A 27,734-nucleotide genomic window follows, 5' to 3' on the forward strand; every position below is an offset into this window, starting at 1 on the left:
TTTAGATTCGAGTTGTATAATAGCCTGGCCCTATTTATTAATACGAAAAATATTAGAGATTTATAATTTAAATTTATAAAATAATTATGATAAAAGAGGTTTTTTTTTTGTTTATATTTTTTTATCAAATGTGATAAAAGAGTTGAATCCTATATATTTAAATGTGTGTGAATCAAATAAAAATAATTTTGAGCGAATTATACTAATAATCTTTATAATTTGAGACTCGTATTATTTTGATCCTTAACTTTTTAATTGTGACACATTTGATCATGGATTTTGAATCTTATTCCAAACAAAGACAATTGAAGATACTATTACTCAATTTCAAGGGTAAAGTCGTCAATTTGATAAAATATAAATTAATTTGACAAAAATAAATGTCAAATTTTTTTAAAAAATTATTTCTACTCACCAAAGATAAAATTATGTAAAATTTTTACTCATTTATTTATTTACCAAATTAATTTTTATTATGTGTTTGTATGATAATCATGTAATGTGTGGTTATTAGGCTTTTAATGTGTAATCAATATATTTAGTGTATGAAATGTTTTTAATTTTGGATTTTTTGATTTAATGAATTGATTTAATAATGATATTAAAGTTGTCGCTAAATTTGAGTTTTGAAAAAATAGAAACTAATTAAATGAAAAAAAAAACTAACTATTCATTACATGACCGTCATCTAAATACATAATAAAAACTAATTTGGTAATAAATAAATGTGTAAAAGATTTATCAATTGTACATAATTTTTATCTTTGGTAGGTAGAAATAATTTTTGAAGATTTAAAAATATTTTTATCTTTGGTAGGTAGAAATAATGATATTAAAGTTCACTAAAATGAAGGCGAATTGGAATAGAATGATCATTCATTTTATTTCCTTATTGAATGACCATCCTTTTACAATATTGAATGATAATTCCATTTGTAATGTATTTTTTATTATTTTTTTATGTTGTGTTTTGAAACATGAATTTAGATAGAAATTTGAAAAAGACAAGCAAAAGGTAAGAGAAATCTAAATGACATATAAGCTAATTCTTTTACCTTAAATGACATATAAGGTAATGGACATCTAAATGACAAAAGGTAAGGGAAATCTCTTACCTAAAAAAAAGAAAAAAAACAGCAATACTCAATTTTTTAATTTTGGTTTTTTTGATTTAATGAATTGGTTTAATAATGATATTAAATTTGTCGTCAAATTTGAGTTTTGAAAAAATAGAAACTAATTTAATAAAAATAAAAATAACTATTCATTACATGACCGTTATCTAAATACATAATAAAAACTAATTTGGTAATAAATAAATGTGTAAAAGATTTATCAATTGTACATAATTTTTATCTTTGGTAGAGAGAAATAATTTTTGAAGATTTAAAAATATTTTTATCTTTGATAGGTAAAAATAATGATATTAAAGTTCACTAAAATGAAGGCGAATTGGAATAGAATGATCATTCATTTTGTTTCTTTATTGAATGACCATCATTTTATAATATTAAATGATAATTCCATTTGTAATGTATTTTTTATTATTTTTTTATGTTGTGTTTTGAAACATAAATTTAGATAGAAATTTGAAAAAGAAAAGCAAAAGAAAAGCAAAAGGTAAGAGAAATCTAAATGACATATAAGCTAATTTTTTACCTTAAATGACATATAAGGTAAGGGAAATCTAAATGACAAAAGGTAAGGAAATCTCTTACCTAAGAGAAAGAGAAAAAAAAAAAAAACAGCAATACTCAAATTTTTAATTTTGATTTTTTTGATTTAATGAGTTACTTTAATAATGATATTAAATTTACCGACAAAAGGTAAGGAAATCTCTTACCTAAGACAAAGAGAAAAAAAAAAAAAAAACAGCAATACTCAAATTTTTAATTTTGATTTTTTTTGATTTAATGAGTTACTTTAATAATGATATTAAATTTATCGTCAAATTTGAATTTTGAAAAATAAAAACTAATTTAATAAAAATAAAAATAACTATTCATGACCGTTATCTAAATACATAATAAAAACTAATTTCATAATAAATAAATGTATAAAAAAATTATCAATTGAGAGAATGTTTGGGTTTACTGATTTAATTTAAAATTTGTAACATTATTGCATTCCACTCCCTAAAATACCCTCAATTATACAAATAAACAACCCCCATTATCATTCTCATCCCCACTCTGCAACAGCACAAAGAAAGAAAGAAAATCAAGAATGAAAAATCTCTTCTACCAATTCATCATCCTCTCAGACCAATACTTTGATCCTTCCACCATTGAATAACACACCATTGAAGACCAATACTTTGATTATGCTTCCCAATTTGAATATATGGTTTTTAATACATCGTAATCACGAAACCCTATAAATATGGATGTCATTCGTCACTGCAATCACATACCCACAATACTCACACAAAGAATTTACTATCATGGATGGTCGAAACTTCAATGACGGGGTAGGAGGGGTGGTCGTCCCGCTGGTCGGGTTACAGAGCCATCAGAGCCATTGACCCAGCGCCGCCCGAAACGTCGAGAAAGCGGCGGAGGCCGGCTGATGGAGACGACAGCGAGCGGCCGAAGAAGAGGAGGAAGATCGATGGATGAGTAGACTCCAGACCTGTTGCCGTGGTGCGCCGAAAGTAGATCCATGGACTTGATCTCTTCTTGATCTTAGTCTTTTTTATATATAATTTATCCTTATTTCCTATGAACTGAGGTATCTCTCTCTCTCCTTCTTCTTCTTTAACTGTTTTTTTTTTTTTTTTTTTTTTGTTTTTGGTTCCAGTTCTAAACTTCTAAATCTAATCTTTTGAGTCTAATCTATTATTATTATTTTGTTTTGTTCCAGTTCTAAACACAGAGAAATGTTCTTCTGTGCTATATGTTTGATGTGCGTGTATTTTTTACACAGGTTGAGCCTGAAAAAATGACACAAAATGGCAAGCAACAGTCAATAGGGAAGATTATCCACAAAGGTATGAAATGGCAGTAATGAGTTTCTTCTTTATGGCTCTTTATGGGAGCTAATTTGCAATGTGTCTTATAGGCACTGATAGTGGTAATAAAAGAGCTTCTGGCTCTGCCAATGTTAATCTGCCGTTGAACTTAGAGACCTCCAAATGTGGTTTATGTGGTAGTATGAGACGCCAATGCAGCCTTCAAAGTGATTATGCTCGTGCATCTTCAAGTGTTTAGTTGATTTTTTCTAATGCTACTTCTCTAGCCAAGTTTCTAGTTGTCAACCGACTCATTCAAATGTGTTTTGGTTCAGATTTGTCTTCAGAAATATCACTAGAACAAAACCATCATGATGCTTCCTGTACATATTAACAATGTTCTTGTTTTTGTCATGAATTTCTGTTGTTATCATTTGTCTACTGTGCAAAATTTAGTTAAAATCTTTGTATATAAATTCAGGACTGTGAGGCAAAGTCGGCATCCCAGATGAGCAAATCAGATCTGGACTCTGATGGATTGTTTTCTGCTTTGTATTGTGTCATATTTGTCAGTTGTTAATTGATCATCTAAATATCGACATGCTTTTTGATCATCTAAATAAGGCCTTGCATAAATACTTGGATATCATTGAAGGCTTGACTACTCTGTTTCAATCACTTTGTAATTAGAATTCTCAATTATAAACTTGTTTCAATCGGTTGGACTATTTTCCCTTATTGATTTGTTTGATTACTGAGAGGACATATCCAAAGAAATTAAACTAGTTTTTTTTCCCCTTTGATTGAGTTGATAAAAAGACATTTAAATTTTATAGTTTTATTATTTTACATGGTTTATGATTTAGTAAAATTAGTAAAATTTGTGGTATCATACACATGGAGTGCTGTAGACAAAATTGTCATTTAAATTTTACTTACTGCTATTGACTGTATCTTAATGCTTCGTCTTGCTCATGTTTTGAAAGGTTTTGAACTTGGTATGGGCTTTTCTCTATTCAAACTAATTACTTTATGCATGTTGTAACTTTTATCTTGGAAAAGGCCTGGTGTACTTGTTTTATTTGAAAGTACGTATCTTTTTATTAGAAGTTAATTCATGGATTGCTGCTGTTTAAACTTACAGGTGGTTTCTAGGTTATACTTGCTGTGATGCTTGTGGAAGGTTGTTTGTAAAGGGAAACTACTGCCCTGTTTGTTTAAAGGTATCACTTGTTTTTTGATGATCTTGAATCTTTCAGCTTCTGTTAGTTTATTGAGTGGTGAACTTTTATACTGACCTTTGGTTGTGAATATTTTAATGGTATGTGCAAATGTTTAGACGTGAGTTTTCCCTTGAATTTGTAGCCATCTCTCTCTCTCTCTCTCTCTCTCTGTGGACTGGAAACTTTGATATCCTTTGCACCTGATTGCATAGAAGTTGACTAACTGTTTGCATCCATGGCTCTAGGTTTACAGAGATTCTGAATCAACACCTATGGTTTGCTGTGATGTTTGCCAGCGCTGGGTCCACTGTCAGTGTGATGGGATCAGGTATCTTTTACTTGTCCTTGAAAACCACAGCGTTTAGTTGTGACACAAGTGTGGTTGCTATTTCATTGTTTTGATTGTGTTGATAATTATGCACAGTAGGAAATTATATTCTTCAATGTTTTGTTTGAAGTTGTCATAAATAAACGAATTTGGAAGTATAATCACCTTGAAGTAGATTACTAGATATTGAAGACTTTCTATTTCTTCTTCTATATCTCATAAGAGGTACCTTAAGAAGACTCCTCTTTAAGTCCTAAAAGAGATACATATGAACAACATAAAGAAGAAAACAACAGCTTCTGTGAGGTATAACTATTTCATGAGATATTCACCTTGGATGGTTGGATCTTGCTTTCATAGTAAATTAGACTGCTAAGTTTGTGGACACTAATAGTTCTTCAGTTTAAATCCCATGAAAAGCAACTAGGAAGTGAACATCAATGAAGATCAAGTTTGTTTGAGGTATGCTGTTATATGATATACCATGTATGAGTTAATAATTGGTTATTGATTAGGGTTGTAAATGAACCAAGCAGATTATTGTTACTCTCTGGACAACCTCCATTTGAGAAAAAATTCCAATGTAATGCCATCATTACTGTCCAGGTTGTTTTGTTTTAATAAAAATAATGCCAACAATGTAATTCCAATATAATTCCAATATAATGCCAACAATGTAAAACAAAACATTTAATGAAACATTTGTTGCCACATTGTGAAGAATGAAAAAATATTGCATTGTTTAGGGAGGGTTTTTATTTTTTTATATGTTGAAAATTTGTAAAATTTCAAACCGGCAAACCGATTCGTATCCATCCGCCAATCCGCCAGATTGGCGGACGGATGCGGATTGATTTTCTCTAATCCGCAAATCTGGCGAATGGATGGCAGATTGAAGGTTTCGTGGCCGCAACCGATCCGCGCCCACCCCTCCCTCACTTCACCATCTCCCACATTATAACTCTTCCCCCCCCCTCGTGTCTGCAAACCCACCCGCGCTTTCTCTCTCTAAAATTTCGTTCCCTCCAAACCCTTCCACACAACAAAAAAGAGTAAACACTTAGAAAATTGAATTATAGAGAGAGAAAATCGAGTTTCGATTAGGGCACTGCCATCATCATCGTCTTCATCGATTCTGAAACCTAGCAATGGGGAAAGACGACGATGAGATGAGAGGAGAGATAGAGGAGAGACTGGTAAACGAAGAGTACAAGATTTGGAAGAAGAACACACCGTTCTTGTACGATTTAGTCATCACTCATGCTCTTGAATGGCCTTCTCTCACTGTTGAGTGGCTTCCCGATCGGGAAGAGCCGCTGGGGAATGACTACTCGGTCCAGAAGATGATTTTGCGGACTCACACATCCGAGAACGAGCCTAATTACCTCATGCTCGCTCAGGTTCAGCTTCCACTCAAAGATGCAGAGAACGATGCCAGACATTACGATGACGATCGGTCTGATTTCGGTGGATTTGGCTGCGCCAATGGCAAGGTACAGTGTGTAATTAATTGTTTGCGTAGCAATTGTTTTTTTGAGTTTTAGATTGATGATTTACTTTATGAACTGATGTGAGGAGTGATTGGATTGAGAAATCGAGAAGCTTTATTTGGTCATGTGAAGAATTTGGCAGTTTTAGGGTTTAGGGTTTTCTTGCAAATTAAATTAGTAAGACTGGTTGCTTGGGTAGTTAACTTGATATTTGTATTCAAAAGGTGAAAGATTTAAGTGTTTGACACTCTCTAGGGTGAGCTGATGGGTGAGCAATGTAACCCAAAGCCTAACCTTTTTTAAGGGGAAATTCTGTTAGTAACAATAACATTAATTATTTGGGATATGGATAAGATTGACGCCCTGTTTGTTTTCAGAGGTAGAATGTAAGGGATTGATAGGGAGGGGATTAAGTAAAATTGCGTTTGTTTTGATGATAGTTGTTAGTCTAAGAATTGTTAAATTATTTTTATATAAAATAATAAAACAAATAAAAAAATTTAAACATTAATGTTCAAAAAAAATTTCTAATATGTAAAAAATAAAAAAATTTCTAATCCTCTCACTATTTTTCTAATACCACCTTTACCTCCTCCATCCCAATCCCCCGTTCAACTTCCATCTTAATTTCCTCCTCCATCCTAATTCCTTCCCCAACTCTATAAACACAATAATAAATAACACTACATCCATCTTAATTCCCTCCCATCTATTACGCCCCAAAACAAATGCGGGGGGGGGGGGGGGGGGGTTGGCTGCTTGTCCTGCAAAGTGAGTTGGTCCATTTTTGAAATTGCTCATTTATAAATTATAATTAGATTTGTTTGGCTGCAAAAATAAAACAAACTCTAGAATCTATAAATTGACTTTCTTTATGGAAATTTAGATTTCTTTGTTGCTTTTAAAGCATAGAATTACCTAATATAGACTGGGGAGATTCAAAAATCTATTCTGTTCAATGTCTACATGGGTTTTGAATTACAAAAATGCTAGAGGCCCCAAAAATTCTACCAAAAGTTTTACCAAATGTCTCACATGGGTGTGGGACCTACATGGGACCCACATTGTGTGGGTCCCACACCCATGTGAGACATTTGGTAAAACTTTTGGTAGAATATTTGGGGTCTCTAGCATTAGTTAATTCAAAATGAAACTATTCAATTTGTGCCACCAAGCAGAACCTAAAGACCTTTTTCATTTTATGGCTAAATGGTGATATAATTTTATCTTAGGTTCAATTTTTTCTGACTATGGAACTTTGGTATTCAGAACCTCTATATGCTATTTTTGTTTGTACATCTGTCACATGAATGCATGTAAACGTATGTTATATGTACTGATAAGCTATGAAGCTTTTTGAATTTTAATTTTAATTTTAAATATTTTTATTGCAGGTTCAAATAATTCAACAAATCAATCATGATGGAGAAGTTAACCGAGCTCGTTATACGCCCCAAAACCAATTTATTATTGCCACTAAGACGATTAGTGCTGAAGTATATGTTTTTGATTATAGCAAACACCCATCGAAGCCTCCTCTAGATGGTGCATGCAGTCCTGATTTGAGGTTGAGGGGCCACAACACTGAAGGATATGGTTTGTCATGGAGTAAGTTTAAACAGGGTCATTTGCTGAGTGGTTCTGATGATGCCCAAATATGTTTGTGGGACATCAATGCGACTCCTAAGAATAAGGCTCTGGATGCCATGCAAATATTTAAGGTACTTTTCTCTGTTCAAGGTCGACATACTATACTACATCATGTTTAGTTTGCCTCAAACATGTGACACAGTTTACACAGCATTCCTTCAAGGCTACAAGAACTGAAACATCTAGTAAATCGATGCATGCACTGAATAAGATGTGCTAGCTAGGAAAAACAATGTATTTTGTTATCTCGTAGTAATCATAGTACAGAAATAAAATTGTTGATTGGTGATTTATAAAATTTGATATTTGCTGAAACAGGTTCATGAAGGTGTTGTAGAAGATGTAGCATGGCATCTGAGGCATGAATACTTGTTTGGTTCAGTTGGGGATGATCAGTATCTGCATATATGGGATCTCCGGACTCCATCAGTCACCAAGCCAATTCAATCTGTAATTGCTCATCAAAGTGAGGTCAGTGTCCAAAGTTTCAGAAGTCTATTGGATGCTTAGATATGCACAGACACATTCATTGAAATGGTTCTACTCATGATACATGTACATAAGTTTGGATGAACTGACACATGGTATAAAAGGTGTAATATTTTCACCCCTTGATGATTTTTTATAGTGTCAAATTTTGAGTAGGGATACCCTTTTCTCCCTCTTGTCATCTTTTCATTTTTCCACCCCTTTTACCATTACCAAATGGAGCAAGGTCTGTTAAATATTGCAGCATGGGTAAGCAATTTAACAGAAAATTAAATTTTCTGGTTGGAAATTAAACCTGGCTTGAAAATATTTTGTTTAAATTTGAGTTAACTATGTAAATTCTTTTGAAGAATAAGTACAAGAACTGCAGTTCATGTTTAGTTCATGTTTGGAAAAGGTGTACATGCTATGTGTGCAGTTCTATCCCCTCATGAACAACTTCTAGCCACAGGTGTACATGCTACGTGTGCAGTTCTATCTTATACCCATTACATATATACACGTGTAAATAAAAAGAAATATAATTGAGAAAGTTTAGAGGATGTTGCAACATTAACGAGATATTGTTTGGGAATTATGGGTGAGACATGATTTTGTGGATAAGATTCAGTTTTTTAGTGTTACACAGCCACAGCTTCAAAAAGAGTTATACACCAAATTAACATGTTCACTTTATACAATAGTATATATATACAATAATGGATGGGATGCTGTGGGAAAAATCTTTTGATGACATAACCAACTAGAAAACACAGGAACAAATTCTATGTTTATTCCACTCCCCTTGACGATCTGTCAGACCGTCAACAATGACAAATAGTTTGTGGCCTACTCAATCATTGTACTAGTTTTCTTTTCCAATTATCATTTGTAGACTCAATACTTTTTTCTTTTTGTTATGTAAGCTCCCTAGTTGCAGGGACACTTGTGTTGAGAGGAGATTGTTATCTCTGTAACTCAGATAGATGCTAATTCTGGCATTTGTTAGACGTTACCATTGTTTATCGTTTCTGCTTCGGCTGGATTGACTTGTAGATCTTTATTGCTTTCATACACCTTAAGTGCACCCTTGTTTAGCGTATCTCTGAAATGCAAAATGCTGCTTACATTAGCTTACATGGACAATTTCATGTTGCACTTTTTTTATTATTATTTTTATATATTTTAAATTTTAATAAATTGGCATATTTAAAGATGTGTGTTATTTCAGTTTCCCCTAATATTAACTTCTTGTGATAATTTATTTTCTTCATGCGTCGGACCGCAAACTATAGAATTACCTAATATAATAATTCCATTTGTAAATTGAATGACATAAGTTTTCTAAGTTTATCAGTACATTTATCAGTACATTACAAATGGAATCTATAAATTGAATCTATAAATTTCTTGTGATAATCTAAGTTTATCAGAAAACCTATTTTTTATTTGATAGTAAATTTCTTTATTTTTTACTAAATTTCTTTATTTGTTTATCAGAAAACCTATTTTCTTGTGATAATAAATTTCTTTATTTTTATTAAATTAGTTTTTATTTTTTCAAAACTCAAATTTGGCGACAAATTTAATATTATTATTAAATCAATTCATTAAATCAAAAAAACCAAAATTAAAAATTGAGTATTGCTGTTTTTTTTTTTTTTTTTTTTCTTTTAGGTAAGAGATTTCCCTTACCTTTTGTCATTTAGATTTCCCTTACCTTATAAGTCATTTAAGGTAAAAAATTAGCTTATGTCATTTAGATTTCCCTTACCTTTTGCTTTTCTTTTTCAAATTTCTAGAAGGCCAACTGGATAATCTAATTATGAAGGCGAATTGGAATAGAATGATCATTCATTTTGTTTCCTTATTGAATGACCATCCTTTTACAATATTGAATGATAATTCCACTTGTAATGTATTTTTTATTATTTTTTTATGTTGTGTTTTGAAACATGAATTTAGACAGAAATTTGAAAAAGACAAGCAAAAGGTAAGGGAAATCTAAATGACATATAAGCTAATTTTTTACCTTAAATGACATATAAGGTAAGGGAACTCCAAATGACAAAAGGTAAGGGAAATCTCTATAAGGTAAGGGACAGCTAATTTCGTAATACATCGTAATTACGAAACCCTATAAATATGGATGGTCAACATTTGATGGGTTAGATAGAGGGAACTAACCAATTATGTCTTCAGAAGGTACAGGTGGAGCATATTTTATGGTTGATGCATTGGGGAAAAAGTATATATCTGTTTTTAAGCTAGTAGATGAGGAGCCTATGGCTGTGAACAACCTGATTGTTAATCGGAATATTGAAATACCTTTGGTCCTTGAGAATTTGCTTAACTCAACATTTGATAGGTTAGATAGAGGGAACTATCCAATTACGTCTTCAGAAGGTACATGTGGAGCATATTTTATACTTGATGCATTGGGGAAAAAGTATATATTTGTTTTTAAGCCAGTAGATGAGGAGCCTATGGTTGTGAACAACCCTCGAGGGCTGCCTATTTCAGTGGATGGGGAAGGACTAAAGAAGGGAACAAGAGTCGGGGAAGGTGCATTGAGGGAAGTTGCTGCCTACATTTTAGATCATCCAAAGAATGGGCGCCGCTTTATTTGTGGGGAGGATAAGGGATTTGCTGGGGTCCCACCTACAATGATGGTCAAGTGCTTGCACAATGGATTTAATCATCCAGATGGTTTAACTGTCAAGATTGGGTCTTTGCAGATGTTCATGGAGAACCATGGAAGTTGTGAGGACATGGGTTCTAGTGCTTTCCCAGTGGAGGAGGCACATAAAATCTCTGTGTTGGATATAAGGATGGCAAATGCAGATAGGCATGCTGGGAACATTTGATGAGCAAAGGTGAAGATGGTCGAATTGTGTTGATTCCAATTGATCATGGATATTGCTCGGTCCATGAAATCTCACGCTCTCAGGAAAGCAATATCCATGATCAATTGGAATCAGCACAGTTCGGCCATCTTCACCTTTGCTCATCAAAATGTTCCCAACAGGCCTATTTGCATTTGCCATCCTTATATCCAACACGGAGATTTTATGTACCTCCTCCACTGGGAAAGCACTAGGACCCATGTCCTCACAACTTCCATGGTTCTCCATGAACATCTGCAAAGACCCAATCTTGACAGTTAAACCATTTGGATGATTAAATCCATTGTGCAAGCACTTGACCATCATTGTAGGTGGGACCCCAGCAAATCCCTTATCCTCCCCACAAATAAAGCGGCGCTGTAACAAGTCCGCGGGGGGCCCTCGCTACAGTTTGAACTCGATTTTGTTTCACGGTTCTTAATCTGAACCAAAGAGTCCAAATCTGGCAAATCGTTTTGAGAAAAAAAAAACAGATTTTTTGAAAGAGAAGTGCCAAACATGGACTGCTTCGCCAGATATAGAGTCGCTACCTAAATATTTTTTATGGGGGAATTTAGGAAACCCTGACTCGGTGCCAAAGGCCATATGTCCGTCATCACCGGAGTTGTCTCGGCTCGAGAGTCAGGGTACGATCGGGGAAGGTCAGCTATGAGCACCCCTCTCGCCCGATCCGAAGATCGGCCTTTACTAACCATGATATCCGTTTTTGAAAACGTTATGTATTCTTAAACCAATTATTAGCCTAGCGTTACTATGTTATGCGCGCAGCAAACAAGTATAGACTAGATTGCCTAATTTGGAAATAAGCATTGCATATCCGTTTGTCTTAAAAAGTACTTTGGAATTTGCTACTCGCAAGTAGGCTAAAATACGGATTTCAACGAGTTTTTCCAACTCAAACAATCCAACCTTCACCCACAGGCATTCAAACAATTTATAACACATAAGCATCTAGCCACATGGTAAGCATACTATCATGTTAACATTCACACGCATGCGAGATGCTAAAGCATAAATACTTACATCGTACTCCGTGCCAAAATAATAAACTAGTTAGCAAACATGCGTGATCCTAGTTCATGTCAGGTTGACTAATGCAACACATACATGATGCAATTAGATAGGCTCGGCTAACCTAAAAATGGCATGTGAAATGCGGTCAATTGATGCACGTATTCAATTTGGAATTGAAGTACAAATGCAGTTAGCGTGATGTATCGAGCCTGATGTATGCAAGACAAATGCATGAATGCACGCATGCATAGCATAAGGTATGCTAATTTTAAAGATGCCCTAGTCTACCATCATAAGCAGGTAAATAAAAGGGAAGAAAGAAATGGGGGTTGGAAGACATTCACACACTCACCCACACTTATTACAGATTTGCCCTCGCTCGGAGGGTCCAGATAAATAATACAAATTAATTAACTACACAAGCTAATTAAATATTACAAATTGCCTAATTAGCTAAGCAAATTAACTAATCTAGGAAAAGCAGTAAACCGCCTCGGGAGGAGAGCCAGATGCAATGCATGCTCGGTCCTGCTCGGAAATGCACCGCCATGCATAGGCTGCCTCTGTTTTCCTTCCTTTACCCCTCTGGAGGCTGTCAAAACCTCAGTACTGCTTCCTTGGATGCTGGGAGACATCACCGGCTGAATGGGACTATCACCGGCAGTGTTATGTGGCCACCGGCCATTGGTGAAGCTATCGGCAGAGAAAGGATTGCCGGTCGGCACTTGACACTGCCGGTCGGCAGAGTGTTCCTGCAGAATCTGCAATTGACAGTAACAGAGGGCAAGGCAGAGCATGGCAATACAATTCAAGGCATATATGCACCAATCATGTCCCCTATCATGCTTGTGACTCAAAAGGACATGTGTCTCGATTCTCGGACCACCAATCACGCATTTCCATGCATGATGGCCCAAAGAGTCAAGTGTGCAATTTTCATGTCAAATGAAATGCAAACCAAAACAAACAATCCAAGGCCCAATTCCTATCACCAATTCAAGGAACAAGGCATGCATGCAAGATGCAATGCAACCTAGGCATGCAAGCTAAGGATGCAACATGGCATGGCAAGACACTTATGCAAGCATACAAGCAAACACGAGACAATGCAAATGGATGAAAAGATGGACTTATACATGATTTAGGCAACTCCAAATAGGCCTAAAACAGTGGCCAAAGTGACCAAAATAAAGGACCAAAACACATACACACATGCACATGTTAAAGGGCCAACACTTAGGCACAAAAGAGGGACTCTCAAGCACACTTGAAAAGGGATATCATGGACAATTAGCATGCCACATAAGCTCTGAAAATCATGCTAAGATGGTGTCAAACCAAGCAAACAAAATAGACCAAGCATGCAATGAATGGCCCAAGTACTTGAAGCAAGTCAAAGGGACTTGAACCATGACTAAGCCAACCAAGCCTCACAAGGTTAAGAGGACTTAAAATAGGTTCAAGATAGACCTAGACCATGCAAAGGGGATTCTTAGATGGCATCTAAGTGGCTCAAATTCAAAGGCATGCACAAATGCTAAAACATGGAGCATGCTACACAAGCTTTCAAAGCATTAAAGATGCGTCCAAGGTAAACATATAGGCATGCAAATGGGACTGAAATGACATGGTGGACGGTTCCAAATCACCAAATCAATGCAAAAATGTCATGCTATACATTCACATACTTGAAGCATACAAGCTCGAATACAAAGGGGCTATACTAAGCATGCCAAATCCGACCCAAACAACTATGGACAGACCTTAAACATGGCAAAATATGCACAAAAGCTTCACAAGACTAAGCCTAAAACATGCTTGAACAAGGGCTAACAACCTAAGGCATATTAAGGCAAGAACAAGGCATTACATGGTAGGTATGCTAAGCATGCATGGTGTACCAAAACCAACAATAAACAGAGGCATATTATGATATAATAGGCACAAAAAACAGCCAAGGCATGGTCAACATGAAGCTTAGCTAGATGCTCCCTCAAGAGGCCAAAAATGGTCCATTTCAAGGACAACAAGGAGAGGGGATGGCCCTCCCCTTTTGGAGACTTCAAGGCACCATCTTCACCACTGAAATCCCTCAAGATTTCAGTGGTGAAGAGGCCCAAACACCAAAGTCTCGAAACTTATACAAAATAGCACAAAATGAGGCCTTTCAAGGCCTAAGAGGGATCAAACACCTCCAAACCAAAAAACACTCTTAATAAACAATTTAGAGGGTCTAAAAACAGAACTTTTTTGTATTATACACTAAGCTCAAAAATGATTTTAAGATAGGTAAAAATACAATGCAAAAATGGGGGATATATGGACTAGTTTCTTGCCCTTGAAGACCCCTTCAACAATGATGCTTCGACAGCCCCTTCTAGGTTGAAAACAGCTCCAAAACTTCAAAACCAACCTCTTAGAACCTCAGTAGCTAAGTGAAGGTGAAACACTATGCGTTTGTGTGCAATAGTAAGACACAAACACACTTAAACACACACAAGAGGGAGATATAGAGATAGAAAGTGTATGGATTCTAACCCTAGAACTCAAAACCCTAAAATGGCTGTCTAAAAATATCTAAAGTGTCTAAAGTGTCTAACCCTTGCCACAAGAGAGAAAACCTCTCTTTATAGAGCTTATTGTCTTGTAAAGCTTACAAGACAAGCTTCTAAAGAGGGAGATCCCTCCATACACGTGTATGGAGGGGAGCCAAAGGCAAGACATCTGTCTTAAAATATCTGCAAAAGCAGATGCACAGTAGTCGGCCGACCAAAGATGCCATTTTGGCAAAATTGAGTGCCGACCGGCAACAAATAGTGCCGACTGGTAATATACATTGCCGGTGGAAGCAAAAACCAGCCGGTGGCCTCTGGCCATGGCCGGTGGTGTGTGGGGATGCCTCACAAGGCATTCCCTGCTCCTCCAAGGCAAAACACAAGTGTTTGGTGCAAAACCAGACACTAAACGGTCGAGTTCGGAGATCCTGAGGCAAGGCGCGTAGCCGAGACCTCCGGGGTTTGTTCGGTGCCTCGTTTGGCGTTTCCACCTTTTCGGGGTTTGTTCCCCTCGCTAGCGTTTCCACCTTTTCGGGGTTTGTTCCCCTCGCTTTCCTCTCGATTTCCGTGCCCTTTTCACATCCCGGCCTTTTCGGCCATTTTCGACCTTCTCGGGAGTTGACTTTTCGGTTGACTTTCTGTATTCTAGCCCGGTTTTCCTTCCTCCGGCTATTTTCTCATCATTCTCGACATGGCGGACGACATTCCACGCGGCGGGACTCCCCCGGATCACGAGATAGATCCCGGGGTCGAGCTTCTTCCTTTGAGCGAGCGCCCGTTCGACCCGGCGACCTACCGGCCGGCGATTCATGTTCTGCCCCCCGACGGACTGCGCCAGTTTCGGAGCTTCGAGAGGCACGTGCCACCCGAGCTATTGCTGCGTGAGCCTACCTCCCACCTGTCCTTCGGCGCTTCCGAGGTAACTCTCTTTCCTCTACTTTACTTTCTGCAATGTAGGGCACAAAAACTGTCGTAGCTTATTTATGCTCTTTAACTGCTGAAATCTGATATGCTGTATACCGTAGTTGATCATAGACATACGTACAACTGATATCTGCTTGAAACTGACACATGCACACACACTGCACTAGCCCTGAATCACCCAAACACACTGTATTTCACTGCATACACACTGGTACCCAGCATTTGCTTGAATCTGTCAAACTATGCACACATGCTATACTGTACTGAACCACCCGAACACGTCGACGCATCACACGTTGTAGTTCACTGTAGGCACACCGGCACCCGGTATTTGTTTAAATCTGACAAACTTGCACACATGCTATACCTGCTTTGAACCATCCAAACATGCTGACGCATCACACGCTGTAGTTCACTATAAGCACACCGGCACCCGGTATTTGTTTAAATCTGACAAACTCACACGCATGCTATACCTGCTTTGAATCATCCAAACACGCTGACGCATCACACGCTGTAGTCCACTGTAAGCACACCGGCACCCGGTATTTGTTTAAATCTGACAAACTTGCACGCATGCTACATCTGTTTTGAATCATCCAAACATGCTGACGCATCACACGCTGTAGTCCACTGTAAACACACCGGCACCCGGTATTTGTTTAAATCTGACAAACTTGCACACATGCTATACCTGCTTTGAATCATCCAAACACGTTGACGCATCACACGCTGTAGTCCACTGTAAGCACACCGGCACCTGCTATTTGTTCAAATCTGCTAAACTTGCACGCATATTACGTCTGTATGCTTCTTAAAACTGCATTTTGAATGTTGTCTTGCAATTGTCATTTTCTGTTTACAGGAGGATTCCCATACCATCCGCGGGTATGGAAACACTGGCGCTCGGGAGTGGTATGACGAGCTTCCTGACGTGGTCCGTCGCATAGTGGACCGGGCGGGCTTCGGCGCCTTCTGCCGAGGACTCTCCAGGCTTACTACATGCAGACCTCTCCTCGCCGCTTTGGCGGAGAGGTGGTGGGACACCACCGATTCATTTCATTTCTCCACAGCAGGGGACATGACGATGACCCCTTACGATTTCTCGATGCTCACAGGCATCGGGGTAGGGGGTGATCCGATCCCCTTTGATGTTGACATGGACGAGTGGACTGCCGCTCAGGTCCATCTGCTAGGTGAGGCGCCACCTCTCGCTCGTCCAGGCTTTGTCCGGTACTCCTGGTTCGAGGTGCAGTTTAGGGTCCAGCCCACTCTTGTTGATGCAGCCCCGATGACCCCGGAGGCCGTGGAGAGGTACGCACGCGGCTTCTTCACGTTCTTATTCGGGACGACCATCTTCGCCGACCGGGCGAACACCGTGCCTCTCTGCCTCCTCAGCGCACTGGTGGACGTCCGGGACATCTTGCACTACGACTGGGGTGGCGCCGCTCTGGCCACTCTCTACGGGTACATGAGCTCAGCCTCCCGCGGCAGCGGACAGTTGCTCGGGGGCTACTGGCGGGCTTGGGAGGTACATTTCTTCTCCGCTTTTCATTTCTGCCCTATATTTTCTGTACTTTGTACACTGCACATACTGTAGTCTGCTTTGTACTTGCTGTATACTGTACACACGGCACACACATACATTCTGCTTTACACTGACTGTACATTGCTCACACTGTACACTGTACACAATACACTGCACAACACACGGCTCTGCCATTTTTGCTTTATTCTATATTCTGCTTTATCTGATAAATGCACTGGTATTTACCTTGCAGTTGTGGGTTTATGCCTACTTTCCTAGGCTTGCTCCCGTACCGGTCACGGAGACTCCTCTGGTTGTCCCGTTTTCGCGTCGCTTTGACGGGAGATGCACCCGGAGGCCGCGAGAGACTTTCAACTTCTTTCGCCGCTACTTCGACACCATTACCCCTGCCGAGGTATGTTTTACTTGCAGTTTATTTAAGCTTCGCCTTTCCACTGCATATTTCAAAACAGTAGATAACAAACTGTATGTCACTTTCAGATCACTTGGCAGTCGTGGGCTCCGTTGCTGGCGGCGATACGGGACCGGTTTGCTGGTGCTGAGGAGACCTCGCGTTTTCGGATCTTGCTAGAGGGCCCGGTCTGTCGGGCTTGGTACCTGGGTGAGCGTTTTCTACGCCAGACCCTAGGGTTACCGGAGCAGATAGTCCCGGTTCACCCTCCTGCGGACATGAGGGAGACTGAGAGGCTCACCACCGAGCAGATGGCCGATTACACTATCGGCTGGGAGGCGACCCGCTTCAGAGGCATCGGCGACTACAGAGAGTACGTGCAGACGTACCTTATGCGACCTCTGAGCTGCAGCCATCGAGCTGAGGGAGCCAGGCCCGTGGCCCCAGCAGTTGGGGCAGGAGCGGGAGCTTCGAGGAGGGCTCGAGTCCGGGGCAGGGGCGGAGTTCAGGGAGGACGGGGGGCTGGTTGGCCCGCCCTGCCCGCTGTACTGACTTTCCAAGGGCAGGGTGGGGCGACCTATCAAATCCCCTTCGCCCCTTCGCCAGCTGATCATGAGTTTGTCGGTGTCCCCGACTTGCCTCCGGTATGTATTACTGCATTTTTGTACAGTCATTTCATTTTAGCTTATTTGATATTCCACAGAATATTGATGTATCTGATACTTTTGCAGGCTTCTTCTGAATATACCCGGCAGTCATTGGAGATGAATGCCTCTATGATGGGGATGCTTCAGCGGACCTTTGACCTCCTGGCCCTCTACAGCATTCCGGTATGTTCTTCTGATCACGGCCTCAAATCACTCACAAGCTGATTCACGTAATCTGATGCATGGCACAACACCTGATACACTGATCTCACAGTATTTGATACACTGCATACACTGCATTCTACACTGTACTCTACACTGATAAACTGCTCACGACATTCACACACTGTACTCATACACTGCATTCTGCACTGATAAACTGCTCACGACATTCACACACTGTACTCATACACTGCATTCTGCACTGATAAACTGTCTACAGCATTCTGATGCATTTCCCTTTTATGTACTTTTTCAGCCTCCTTTCCAGATTCCTATGGCAGGAGGTGCTCCAGCTGGACCTTCCGTCCCCGCCCGAGGGAGAGATGAGGAGGGCAGAGCATTCTCCCGCACCAAGGTAGGGCGCACTCATATCGGGAGTAGCTCGCGAGCTCCAGTCCCCGATGATGACGATGAGGAGGAGTCGGAGGCGGAGGCAGAGTCGGAGGCGGAGTCATCAGAAGAGGAGACCGGAGGCGGCACTAGCTCGGGCTCTGCTGACGATGCTGATGATGCTCCTGGACCTTCGTCCAGGAAGAGGACTAGGACAGACTGATGGCCCCCAGAGTGCTCGTCGTGGATACAGATTTTTGTATTTATTATTATTATTTTTTCTTGTACTTTTCTCTTTTTGGTAGTTAGATGCTTTGTACTGCCGCAGGCAGGTTTTTGTTTTCTAAAACTTGTGTATTTGAAAAGATGATGAAATGAAACAGGCTTTTTATCTGAAAAAGTGTTTACATTCGTATATTTTTACATTTCATACTTTGCATCGCATCACACCATATTACACCTCAATGTAGATGAAATTGATTGGTTGTCTGAAAATTGAACACTTGAATAATCAGATAAATAAACAGCCAACAGCAAAATAACCCAAGCAACCCACTGCCTGATTCTGGACACACAGCCCTTACTCTGTTGGGGATTAATCTGCATACAGCCCATAACACAGCATTCGGTTCATTCTGCGCATAGCACATCTCGAACAATCAGCCCAATCTGACAAGACGGACCACGGAGGTGGAACCAGCTGGAGTTGAAACACAATCGAATATAGAGAATGGCACAACATTCTGAGCATAAACGATTTTTGAAATTAAATAAGGGTTTTTCAAACCGGGGTATCGAGCCTATAACTGAACACAGCGGGGAGGACTCAAACAAAGAGGTACACGACCTAAACACAACGAGACACACTCGGAAGAGACCTAAAACAAAGGTTGTGGTAAACAAAACAAAAGACACGACACACAGGCTCGTCAACGAAGACAGGGGACCTCAGATCACGAGGAGCCAGTTTCTCTGGGTATTGTTTCCCACCCTTTTCTTATCTGTGATTCTCACATCACTCTAGCACTCAAGCTCGGTTTTTCTCTCAAAACCCTCTGGCTCGCTTTTTCTCTCAACTTAGACCTCTCTATTCTTTATTCTCTCATTTTTCGTCCTTCCCCAGGGTGATTAATGAATGAATAGGAAGGTGTGAGTTCATGCCCAATGCCTTTAGCTCACAGCTATTTCTTCTGGTGGGTAGAGTGCCCTCCTGGCAAGTACGTTGACGACGGGGGAAAGACAGAACACCTGACTCAACTGTGCCCGTAGTTCATCATTTTGACCATTTTTTTTTTTTTGGTTTTCAACTAAAATAGTTTCGATCAAGATAAGAGTCGAATTAACGTACTTGTTCGATTTTTGATTTGAAAACCATGCAAGTCAGGCTGTAAGCACTGAAAATTTTCCTTTTTGGGTCCAAGAAAATGGTCCAATTTTGGAAAACGAAATAGTTTTCGAGAAAATAGTCAACCTCAGTAAAAATTTTCAAAAACTATTTTTGCAAACGGCTGATGCTCAACGAGCATGGAACTTACCCTTTGAGATGCGCAACCTCAGATCAGAGGCAATGGAAAATTGCCCCTAGCTTAAAGGGGGTGGGTGGCAAAGGAAAGTTGCCTCTGGTTTGAATGGCGGCTCACGACGACTCGTGGCAACGGAAAGTTGCCCCTTGTTTGGATGGTGCCGCAGCAGTCCGCAAACAGTCTTCACTGGTGGTGGTCGAACTCTTGGACACAGAGATGACGAAGACGATTATAACAGATATATGGACACAATCACCTTGGAAAGTGTTGGCGACTAGACTTTGGGATGAAATCGGAACCATTGCATGGACTGAGACACTATGAAAGCGTTGGGGGCTGGACTTCATGATGAAGTTGCCTACGTATCCCAAACATGGGAATCAAGCCTTTCGTAGTTCCGGTTAAGGTACACTCGGGTATTTTAACCTTCACTTTTCAGGCTCTAACTTTTGCCAAGGTGCCCGATGCGGGTTTTCAACCTTGCGAGCTTCTTTTCATTTTTTTTTGTTCATTTCTTTTTCTTTTCTTTTTTTTCGCATTTTTTTTTCTTTTCTTTTCTTTGTATTTTTTGCTTCTTTTTTGCTTTTTTGTATTTTTCTCTTACTCTAACTTTTGCCTGGGTCGCCCTTTCGGGTTTTCAGCCCAGCGAGCCTCTCAAAGGGTAAAAGTGTAACAAGTCCATGTCAAATGGTTTCTGGAGTTGAAGCCTTTCTGTATCTAGGAGAACGGCTGTTGCTATGATTTGTAGGAGACTCCGTCATGGCTGCTCCACGAGCTTCTTCTGGTGAGATCTAGTCCTTCTGATTCGGCTTTGGTGCCTCTTGCTCGAGGGCTGCTTCTGATCTGGCCATACAGACCTTGCATGACGTTTGACCGTTGAACTTGCTGAACGGGTTCAAGGTTCGAAACGGACGAGTTGAATCTTGAGGCTGAGAGCGATCCTAGGCTACACAATCTCAAGAGCGGTTCCACACAGGTCTTCACAGGGCCGTGTAAAACATTTGTTTTTGAAAGTTTTTAAGAAAGCGACAAATCACTCGCGCCGAAGATGGTGTGGAACCAATCTGGATCAAGCCAGGGTCCTTCTCAGTACTCACACTGACAAGCATGGTTTCATTCATTAAAGGCTTAACATGCTTCTCTTTCTCTCAAATGATCAAATTTTTGCAAAAACCCGAGGAATTCCTTCCTCTTCGTTTTCATCACAATGTTCAAAAACAGCTTTGAAAAACTTAGGTCAATGCAATGAGCTTGGCGCGCAGGAGAGCAGGCGAGATGTACTGTCAGTCCATTCAAGTCCTCTGGCACAATTAACTTATACTGGAAGCAAGCGTGAAAATGAGATAACCACAGCTGTTTCATTCAGATTTGTTGGTATAACTGGCCCCTCGGCAGAAACAGACTCAAAAAAAAAAAACAGGTAATTACAAGACAAAACGGTGTTCGAGGCAACAACCCCGGAATCACCTGGTATTCTATACAAAGGGGACTGACTCGATACAACAAGACAGACCCTTAAGCAAAAAGACTGACTCAAGACAAAGAGACAGACTCAAAACAAAAGACTGACTCGATACCCAAGCCAGAATTTACAAAGCTAGTGTTCACCGATGCTCAAAATACGTGGCAGACGCCACATCCAAAAATATACCGAATGCCGTCCGCAGGTGGTTCACTTTCTGATTACATACTCGCAGTATCTGTATCCTCAAAATCCAATAACTGGGTAGTAACGGACTTGGCTGAGGTCGGCGGGAGGATAACCTCGTTGTCAATCAAATCTTGCACCTCATGACGGAGGCGGGAGCAATTGTCGGTTGGATGACCTGTCTGCTGGTGGTACGCACAGTATTGGGCAGCATCATGCGTGACAGGGAGATTCTTTGGGAGAGGACGAGGCTCCAAGGGTTTAAGGTGCCCCTTCTCGGCAAGGATCTGAAGTGCCTTGGACAGAGGCATGTAGAGAGCATGAAAGGCCCTGCGCCCCCGGAGTAGGTACTTCGGAGTCTGAGCGCTCTTACTAGCCGCACAGGCGAAAGGGTCGGCAGGCGCCACCTTAGCTTTCTGATCTTTCCCGGGTGCAGGGGCGGGAATAGGAGGAACTGTTCTGGCATGACGGGACCTATCCTGATTTTCTGACTGACTTGAACTACCCTCAGGTGGAGTGGGGAAAGCATCCTCCACAGTTTTTGCCACAGCTGCGGATATCTGTTGCTTGTTCATCCCCCCGGCTTTCAAAGCCTTAACTGCCCACAGCAGTTGTTCGATGGGATCGGCGTCTACCTTTGCTTTGTCTTTTCCTCTGGCCTCAGCCTGATCGAGGGTCTGGGTTGGTGCTGATATATCATTACCATAGCTGGAGGCCATCTCCGGTTGGCTAAGTTCGATCACAATTCGCCCCAACAGCGGGGGTTCCTGGGGTACAAAACTCCCGGCATATGGTGCAGCTGGAGGTGAAGCTGACATTCCGTAGGCGAGATCCGCCACAGACCTCTGGAGATCACCTATCATCCCCATTAGTTCAAAGGTAGTGGGCTCACGAGCCTGATACAACTGGGGGGCCCAGACCGGGTGCACAACAGGCGACCTGGGTGGATGTGGCATATCAATGTTGGTCTCACTTTGCAGAGTGATCCTTTGATCTAATGCAGTCGTCATAACCACGAACTCTTTGGAATTCTGCGTCGTCATAAGTCCTGCCTCGGCAAGGGGGAACACTGGCTATTTTGTATCAACTCTCCGACCCTCTGAAACCTGAAGGGAAAAACAAACAGCATTTCAGCCCCAAACGGATCAAACACAGGTGTAGCCGAATAACTGTACTCCACTACTGATAACTGTTCCCCAGAATCACTATCCCCAAAACTGAACTGATACCCGCAGATAACTGATTTCCAACAACACTGATATTGGTGCCCTCGGGCCCAATACTCAAACTTGCAAACTGGTATGTACTTTCCTGTAGAGATACATTCTACAAGCACATAGCAAGTAAAGAGAGCCAAAACACCCCTATATTGGGGTAGGGTTTCCCTGTCCTATTTTGTCAGGAGCTAGGGTTTCGCTACGCACACAGCGGTTTTCAAACAACCTAATATCGGGTAAGTAACATGTCCTAGCTTGGAATGGTCACTATGGATCCGAATATGCACTAGGTTGAATGGTCGAAAAAGGGTGCCCCGGTAAAACCGGGGTTTGTGTTCCCATACTGTCAGAGCCCATAACCGGTCAGCCTTATGGTCATGCCTTAACAAAACAAACCTCCGGCAAACCGTTCAGGAATGGCAGATGGCAAACACTGTGTTCCTAGGCGCACCAATGCACATGCAATGCAAAGAAACACGTAAGCGAAATCAAAACAAGATATCACGAGTTCGAGTCAAGCTCTCTAAAATCCCCAGCGGAGTCGCCAGAAACTGTAACAAGTCCGCCGGGGGCCCTCGCTACAGTTCGGACTCGATTTTGTTTCACGGTTCTTAATCTGAACCAAAGAGTCCAAATCTGGCAAATCGTTTTGAGAAAAAAAAAACAGATTTTTTGAAAGAGAAGTGCCAAACATGGACTGCTTCGCCAGATATAGAGTCGCCACCTAAATATTTTTTATGGGGGAATTTAGGAAACCCTGACTCGGTGCCAAAGGCCACATGTCCGTCATCACCGGAGTTGTCTCGGCTCGGGAGCTAGGGTACGATCGGGGAAGGTCAGCTATGAGCACCCCTCTCGCCCGATCCGAAGATCGGCCTCTACTAACCATGATATCCGTTTTTGAAAACGTTATGTGTTCTTAAACCAATTATTAGCCTAGCGTTACTATGTTATGCGCGCAGCAAACAAGTATAGACTAGATTGCCTAATTTGGAAATAAGCATTGCATATCCGTTTGTCTTAAAAAGTACTTTGGAATTTGCTACTCGCAAGTAGGCTAAAATACGGATTTCAACGAGTTTTTCCAACTCAAACAATCCAACCTTCACCCACAGGCATTCAAACAATTTATAACACATAAGCATCTAGCCACATGGTAAGCATATTATCATGTTAACATTCACACGCATGCGAGATGCTAAAACATAAATACTTACATCGTACTCCGTGCCAAAATAATAAACTAGTTAGCAAACATGCGTGATCCTAGTTCATGTCAGGTTGACTAATGCAACACATACAGGATGCAATTAGATAGGCTCGGCTAACCTAAAAATGGCATGTGAAATGCGGTCAATTGATGCACGCATTCAATTTGGAATTGAAGTACAAATGCAGATTTGCCCTCGCTCGGAGGGTCCAGATAAATAATACAAATTAATTAACTACACAAGCTAATTAAATATTACAAATTGCCTAATTAGCTAAGCAAATTAACTAATCTAGGAAAAGCAGTAAACCGCCTCGGGAGGAGAGCCAGATGCAATGCATGCTCGGTCCTGCTCGGAAATGCACCGCCATGCATATGCTGCCTCTGTTTTCCTTCCTTTACTCCTCTGGAGGCTGTCAAAACCTCAGTACTGCTTCCTTGGATGCTAGGAGACATCACCGGCTGAATGGGACTATCACTGGCAGTGTTATGTGGCCACCGGCCATTGGTGAAGCTATCGGCAGAGAAATGATTGCCGGTCGGCACTTGACACTGCCGGTCGGCAGAGTGTTCCTGCAGAATCTGCAATTGACAGCAACAGAGGGCAAGGTAGAGCATGTCAATACAATTCAAGGCATATATGCACCAATCATGTCCTCTATCATGCTTGTGACTCAAAAGGACATGTGTCTCGATTCTCGAACCACCAATCACGCATTTCCATGCATGATGGCCCAAAGAGTCAAGTGTGCAATTTTCATGTCAAATGAAATGCAAACCAAAACAAACAATCCAAGGCCCAATTCCTATCACCAATTCAAGGAACAAGGCATGCATGCAAGATGCAATGCAACCTAGGCATGCAAGCTAAGGATGCAACATGGCATGGCAAGACACTTATGCAAGCATACAAGCAAACATGAGACAATGCAAATGGATGAAAAGATGGACTTATACATGATTTAGGCAACTCCAAATAGGCCTAAAACAGTGGCCAAAGTGACCAAAATAAAGGACCAAAACACATACACACATGCACATGTTAAAGGGCCAACACTTAGGCACAAAAGAGGGATTCTCAAGCACACTTGAAAAGGGATATCATGGACAATTAGCATGCCACATAAGCTCTGAAAATCATGCTAAGATGGTGTCAAACCAAGCAAACAAAATAGACCAAGCATGCAATGAATGGCCCAAGTACTTGAAGCAAGTCAAAGGTACTTGAAGCAAGTCCAAGGGACTTGAACCATGACTAAGCCAACCAAGCCTCACAAGGCTAAGAGGACTTAAAATAGGTTCAAGATAGACCTAGACCATGCAAAGGGGATTCTTAGATGGCATCTAAGTGGCTCAAATTCAAAGGCATGCACAAATGCCAAAACATGGAGCATGCTACACAAGCTTTCAAAGCATTAAAGATGCGTCCAAGGTAAACATATAGGCATGCAAATGGGACTGAAATGACATGGTGGACGGTTCCAAATCACCAAATCAATGCAAAAATGTCATGCTATACATTCACATACTTGAAGCATACAAGCTCGAATACAAAGGGGCTATACTAAGCATGCCAAATCCGACCCAAACAACTATGGACAGACCTTAAACATGGCAAAATATGCACAAAAGCTTCACAAGACTAAGCCTAAAACATGCTTGAACAAGGGCTAACAACCTAAGGCATATTAAGGCAAGAACAAGGCATTACATGGTAGGTATGCTAAGCATGCATGGTGTACCAAAACCAACAATAAACAGAGGCATATTATGAAATAATAGGCACAAAAAACAGCCAAGGCATGGTCAACATGAAGCTTAGCTAGATGCTCCCTCAAGAGGCCAAAAATGGTCCATTTCAAGGACAACAAGGAGAGGGGATGGCCCTCCCCTTTTGGAGACTTCAAGGCACCATCTTCACCACTGAAATCCCTCAAGATTTCAGTGGTGAAGAGGCCCAAACACCAGTCTCGAAACTTATACAAAATAGCACAAAATGAGGCCTTTCAAGGCTTAAGAGGGATCAAACACCTCCAAACCACAAAACACTCTTAATAAACAATTTAGAGGGTCTAAAAATAGAACTTTTTTGTATTATACACTAAGCTCAAAAACGATTTTAAGATAGGTAAAAATACAATGCAAAAATGGGGGATATATGGACTAGTTTCTTACCCTTGAAGACCCCTTCAACAATGATGCTCCGACAGCCCCTTCTAGGTTGAAAACAGCTCCAAAACTTCAAAACCAACCTCTTAGAACCTCAGTATCTAAGTGAAGGTGAAACACTATGTGTTTGTGTGCAATAGTAAGACACAAACACACTTAAACACACACAAGAGGGAGATATAGAGATAGAAAGTGTATGGATTCTAACCCTAGAACTCAAAACCCTAAAATGGCTGTCTAAAAATATCTAAAGTGTCTAAAGTGTCTAACCCTTGCCACAAGAGAGAAAACCTCTCTTTATAGAGTTTATTGTCTTGTAAAGCTTACAAGACAAGCTTCTAAAGAGGGAGATCCCTCCATACACGTGTATGGAGGGGAGCCAAAGGCAAGACAGCTGTCTTAAAATATTTGCAAAAGTAGATGCACAGTAGTCGGCCGGCCAAAGATGCCATTTTGGCAAAATTGAGTGCCGACCGGCAACAAATAGTGCCGACCGGCAATATACATTGCCGATGGAAGCAAAAACCAGCCGGTGGCCTCTAGCCATGGCCGATGGTGTGTGGGGATGCCTCACAAGGCATTCCCTGCTCCTCCAAGGCAAAACACAAGTGTTTGGTGCAAAACCAGACACTAAACGGTCGAGTTCGGAGATCTTGAGGCAAGGCGCGTAGCCGAGACCTCCGGGAACTCCAAACGAACACAAACATGGATGATCACCGAGTGTTCAAACGGTGACGTCCAAGTCTTGAGGACGGTCAAAAATGGGGTGTCTACAGGCGCCCGTTCTTTGGATGATCTAAAATGTAGGCAGTAACTTCCCTCAATGCACCTTCCCCGACTCTTGTTCGCTTCTTTAGTCCTTCTCCATCCACTGAAATAGGCAGCCCTCGAGGGTTGTTCACAGCCATAGGCTCCTCATCTACTGGCTTAAAAACAGATATATACTTTTTCCCCAATGCGTCAAGCATAAAATATGCTCCACCTGTACCTTCTGAAGACCTAATTGGATAGTTCCCTCTATCTAACCCATCAAATGTTGAGTTAAGAAAATTCTCAAGGAGCAAAGGTATTTCAATATTCCGATTAACAATCAGGTTGTTCACAGCCATAGGCTCCTCATCTATTGACTTAAAAACAGATATATACTTTTTCCCCAATGCATCAACCATAAAATATGCTCCACCTTACCTTCTGAAGACCTAATTGGATAGTCCCCTCTATCTAACCCATCAAATGTTGACCATCCATATTTATAGGATTTCGTAATTACGATGTATTAAATTAGTTTCTATTTTTTTCTTTTTCTTTTAGGTAAGAGAT

General features: G+C 40.5%; 2 protein-coding genes and 2 pseudogenes across 2 annotated transcripts; 3 read left to right on the plus strand and 1 right to left on the minus strand.

Moving 5' to 3' along the window:
- The first annotated feature begins 2,172 nt into the window (after nt 1-2,172).
- Nucleotides 2,173-8,515, plus strand: LOC114295501 (histone-binding protein MSI1). The gene is made up of 7 exons (XM_028239733.2): nt 2,173-2,730; nt 2,926-2,989; nt 4,095-4,173; nt 4,419-4,501; nt 5,393-5,994; nt 7,386-7,712; nt 7,960-8,515. Exons 5-7 carry the CDS (start codon nt 5,650-5,652, stop codon nt 8,149-8,151), a joined length of 864 nt encoding a protein of 287 aa, XP_028095534.2. The 5' UTR covers nt 2,173-2,730; nt 2,926-2,989; nt 4,095-4,173; nt 4,419-4,501; nt 5,393-5,649; the 3' UTR covers nt 8,152-8,515.
- Nucleotides 8,516-9,911: 1,396 nt separating this feature from the next.
- Nucleotides 9,912-11,044, plus strand: LOC145803970 (phosphatidylinositol 4-kinase gamma 4 pseudogene; annotated as a pseudogene).
- A 4-nt stretch (nt 11,045-11,048) lies between these two features.
- Nucleotides 11,049-27,523, minus strand: LOC145803971 (phosphatidylinositol 4-kinase gamma 4 pseudogene; annotated as a pseudogene).
- LOC114295498 (protein MAINTENANCE OF MERISTEMS-like) lies at nt 11,370-19,047 on the plus strand. Its single transcript, XM_082897713.1, has 6 exons — nt 11,370-15,503; nt 16,374-17,039; nt 17,290-17,451; nt 17,538-18,092; nt 18,180-18,278; nt 18,574-19,047. Exons 1-6 carry the CDS (start codon nt 15,276-15,278, stop codon nt 18,868-18,870), a joined length of 2,007 nt encoding a protein of 668 aa, XP_082753839.1. The 5' UTR covers nt 11,370-15,275; the 3' UTR covers nt 18,871-19,047.
- Nucleotides 27,524-27,734: the final 211 nt, after the last annotated feature.

The sequence above is a fragment of the Camellia sinensis genome, chromosome 12 (genome assembly GCF_055761805.1).
Source record: "Camellia sinensis isolate YWXY chromosome 12, ASM5576180v1, whole genome shotgun sequence".
NCBI classification, from domain to species: Eukaryota; Viridiplantae; Streptophyta; class Magnoliopsida; order Ericales; family Theaceae; genus Camellia; species Camellia sinensis.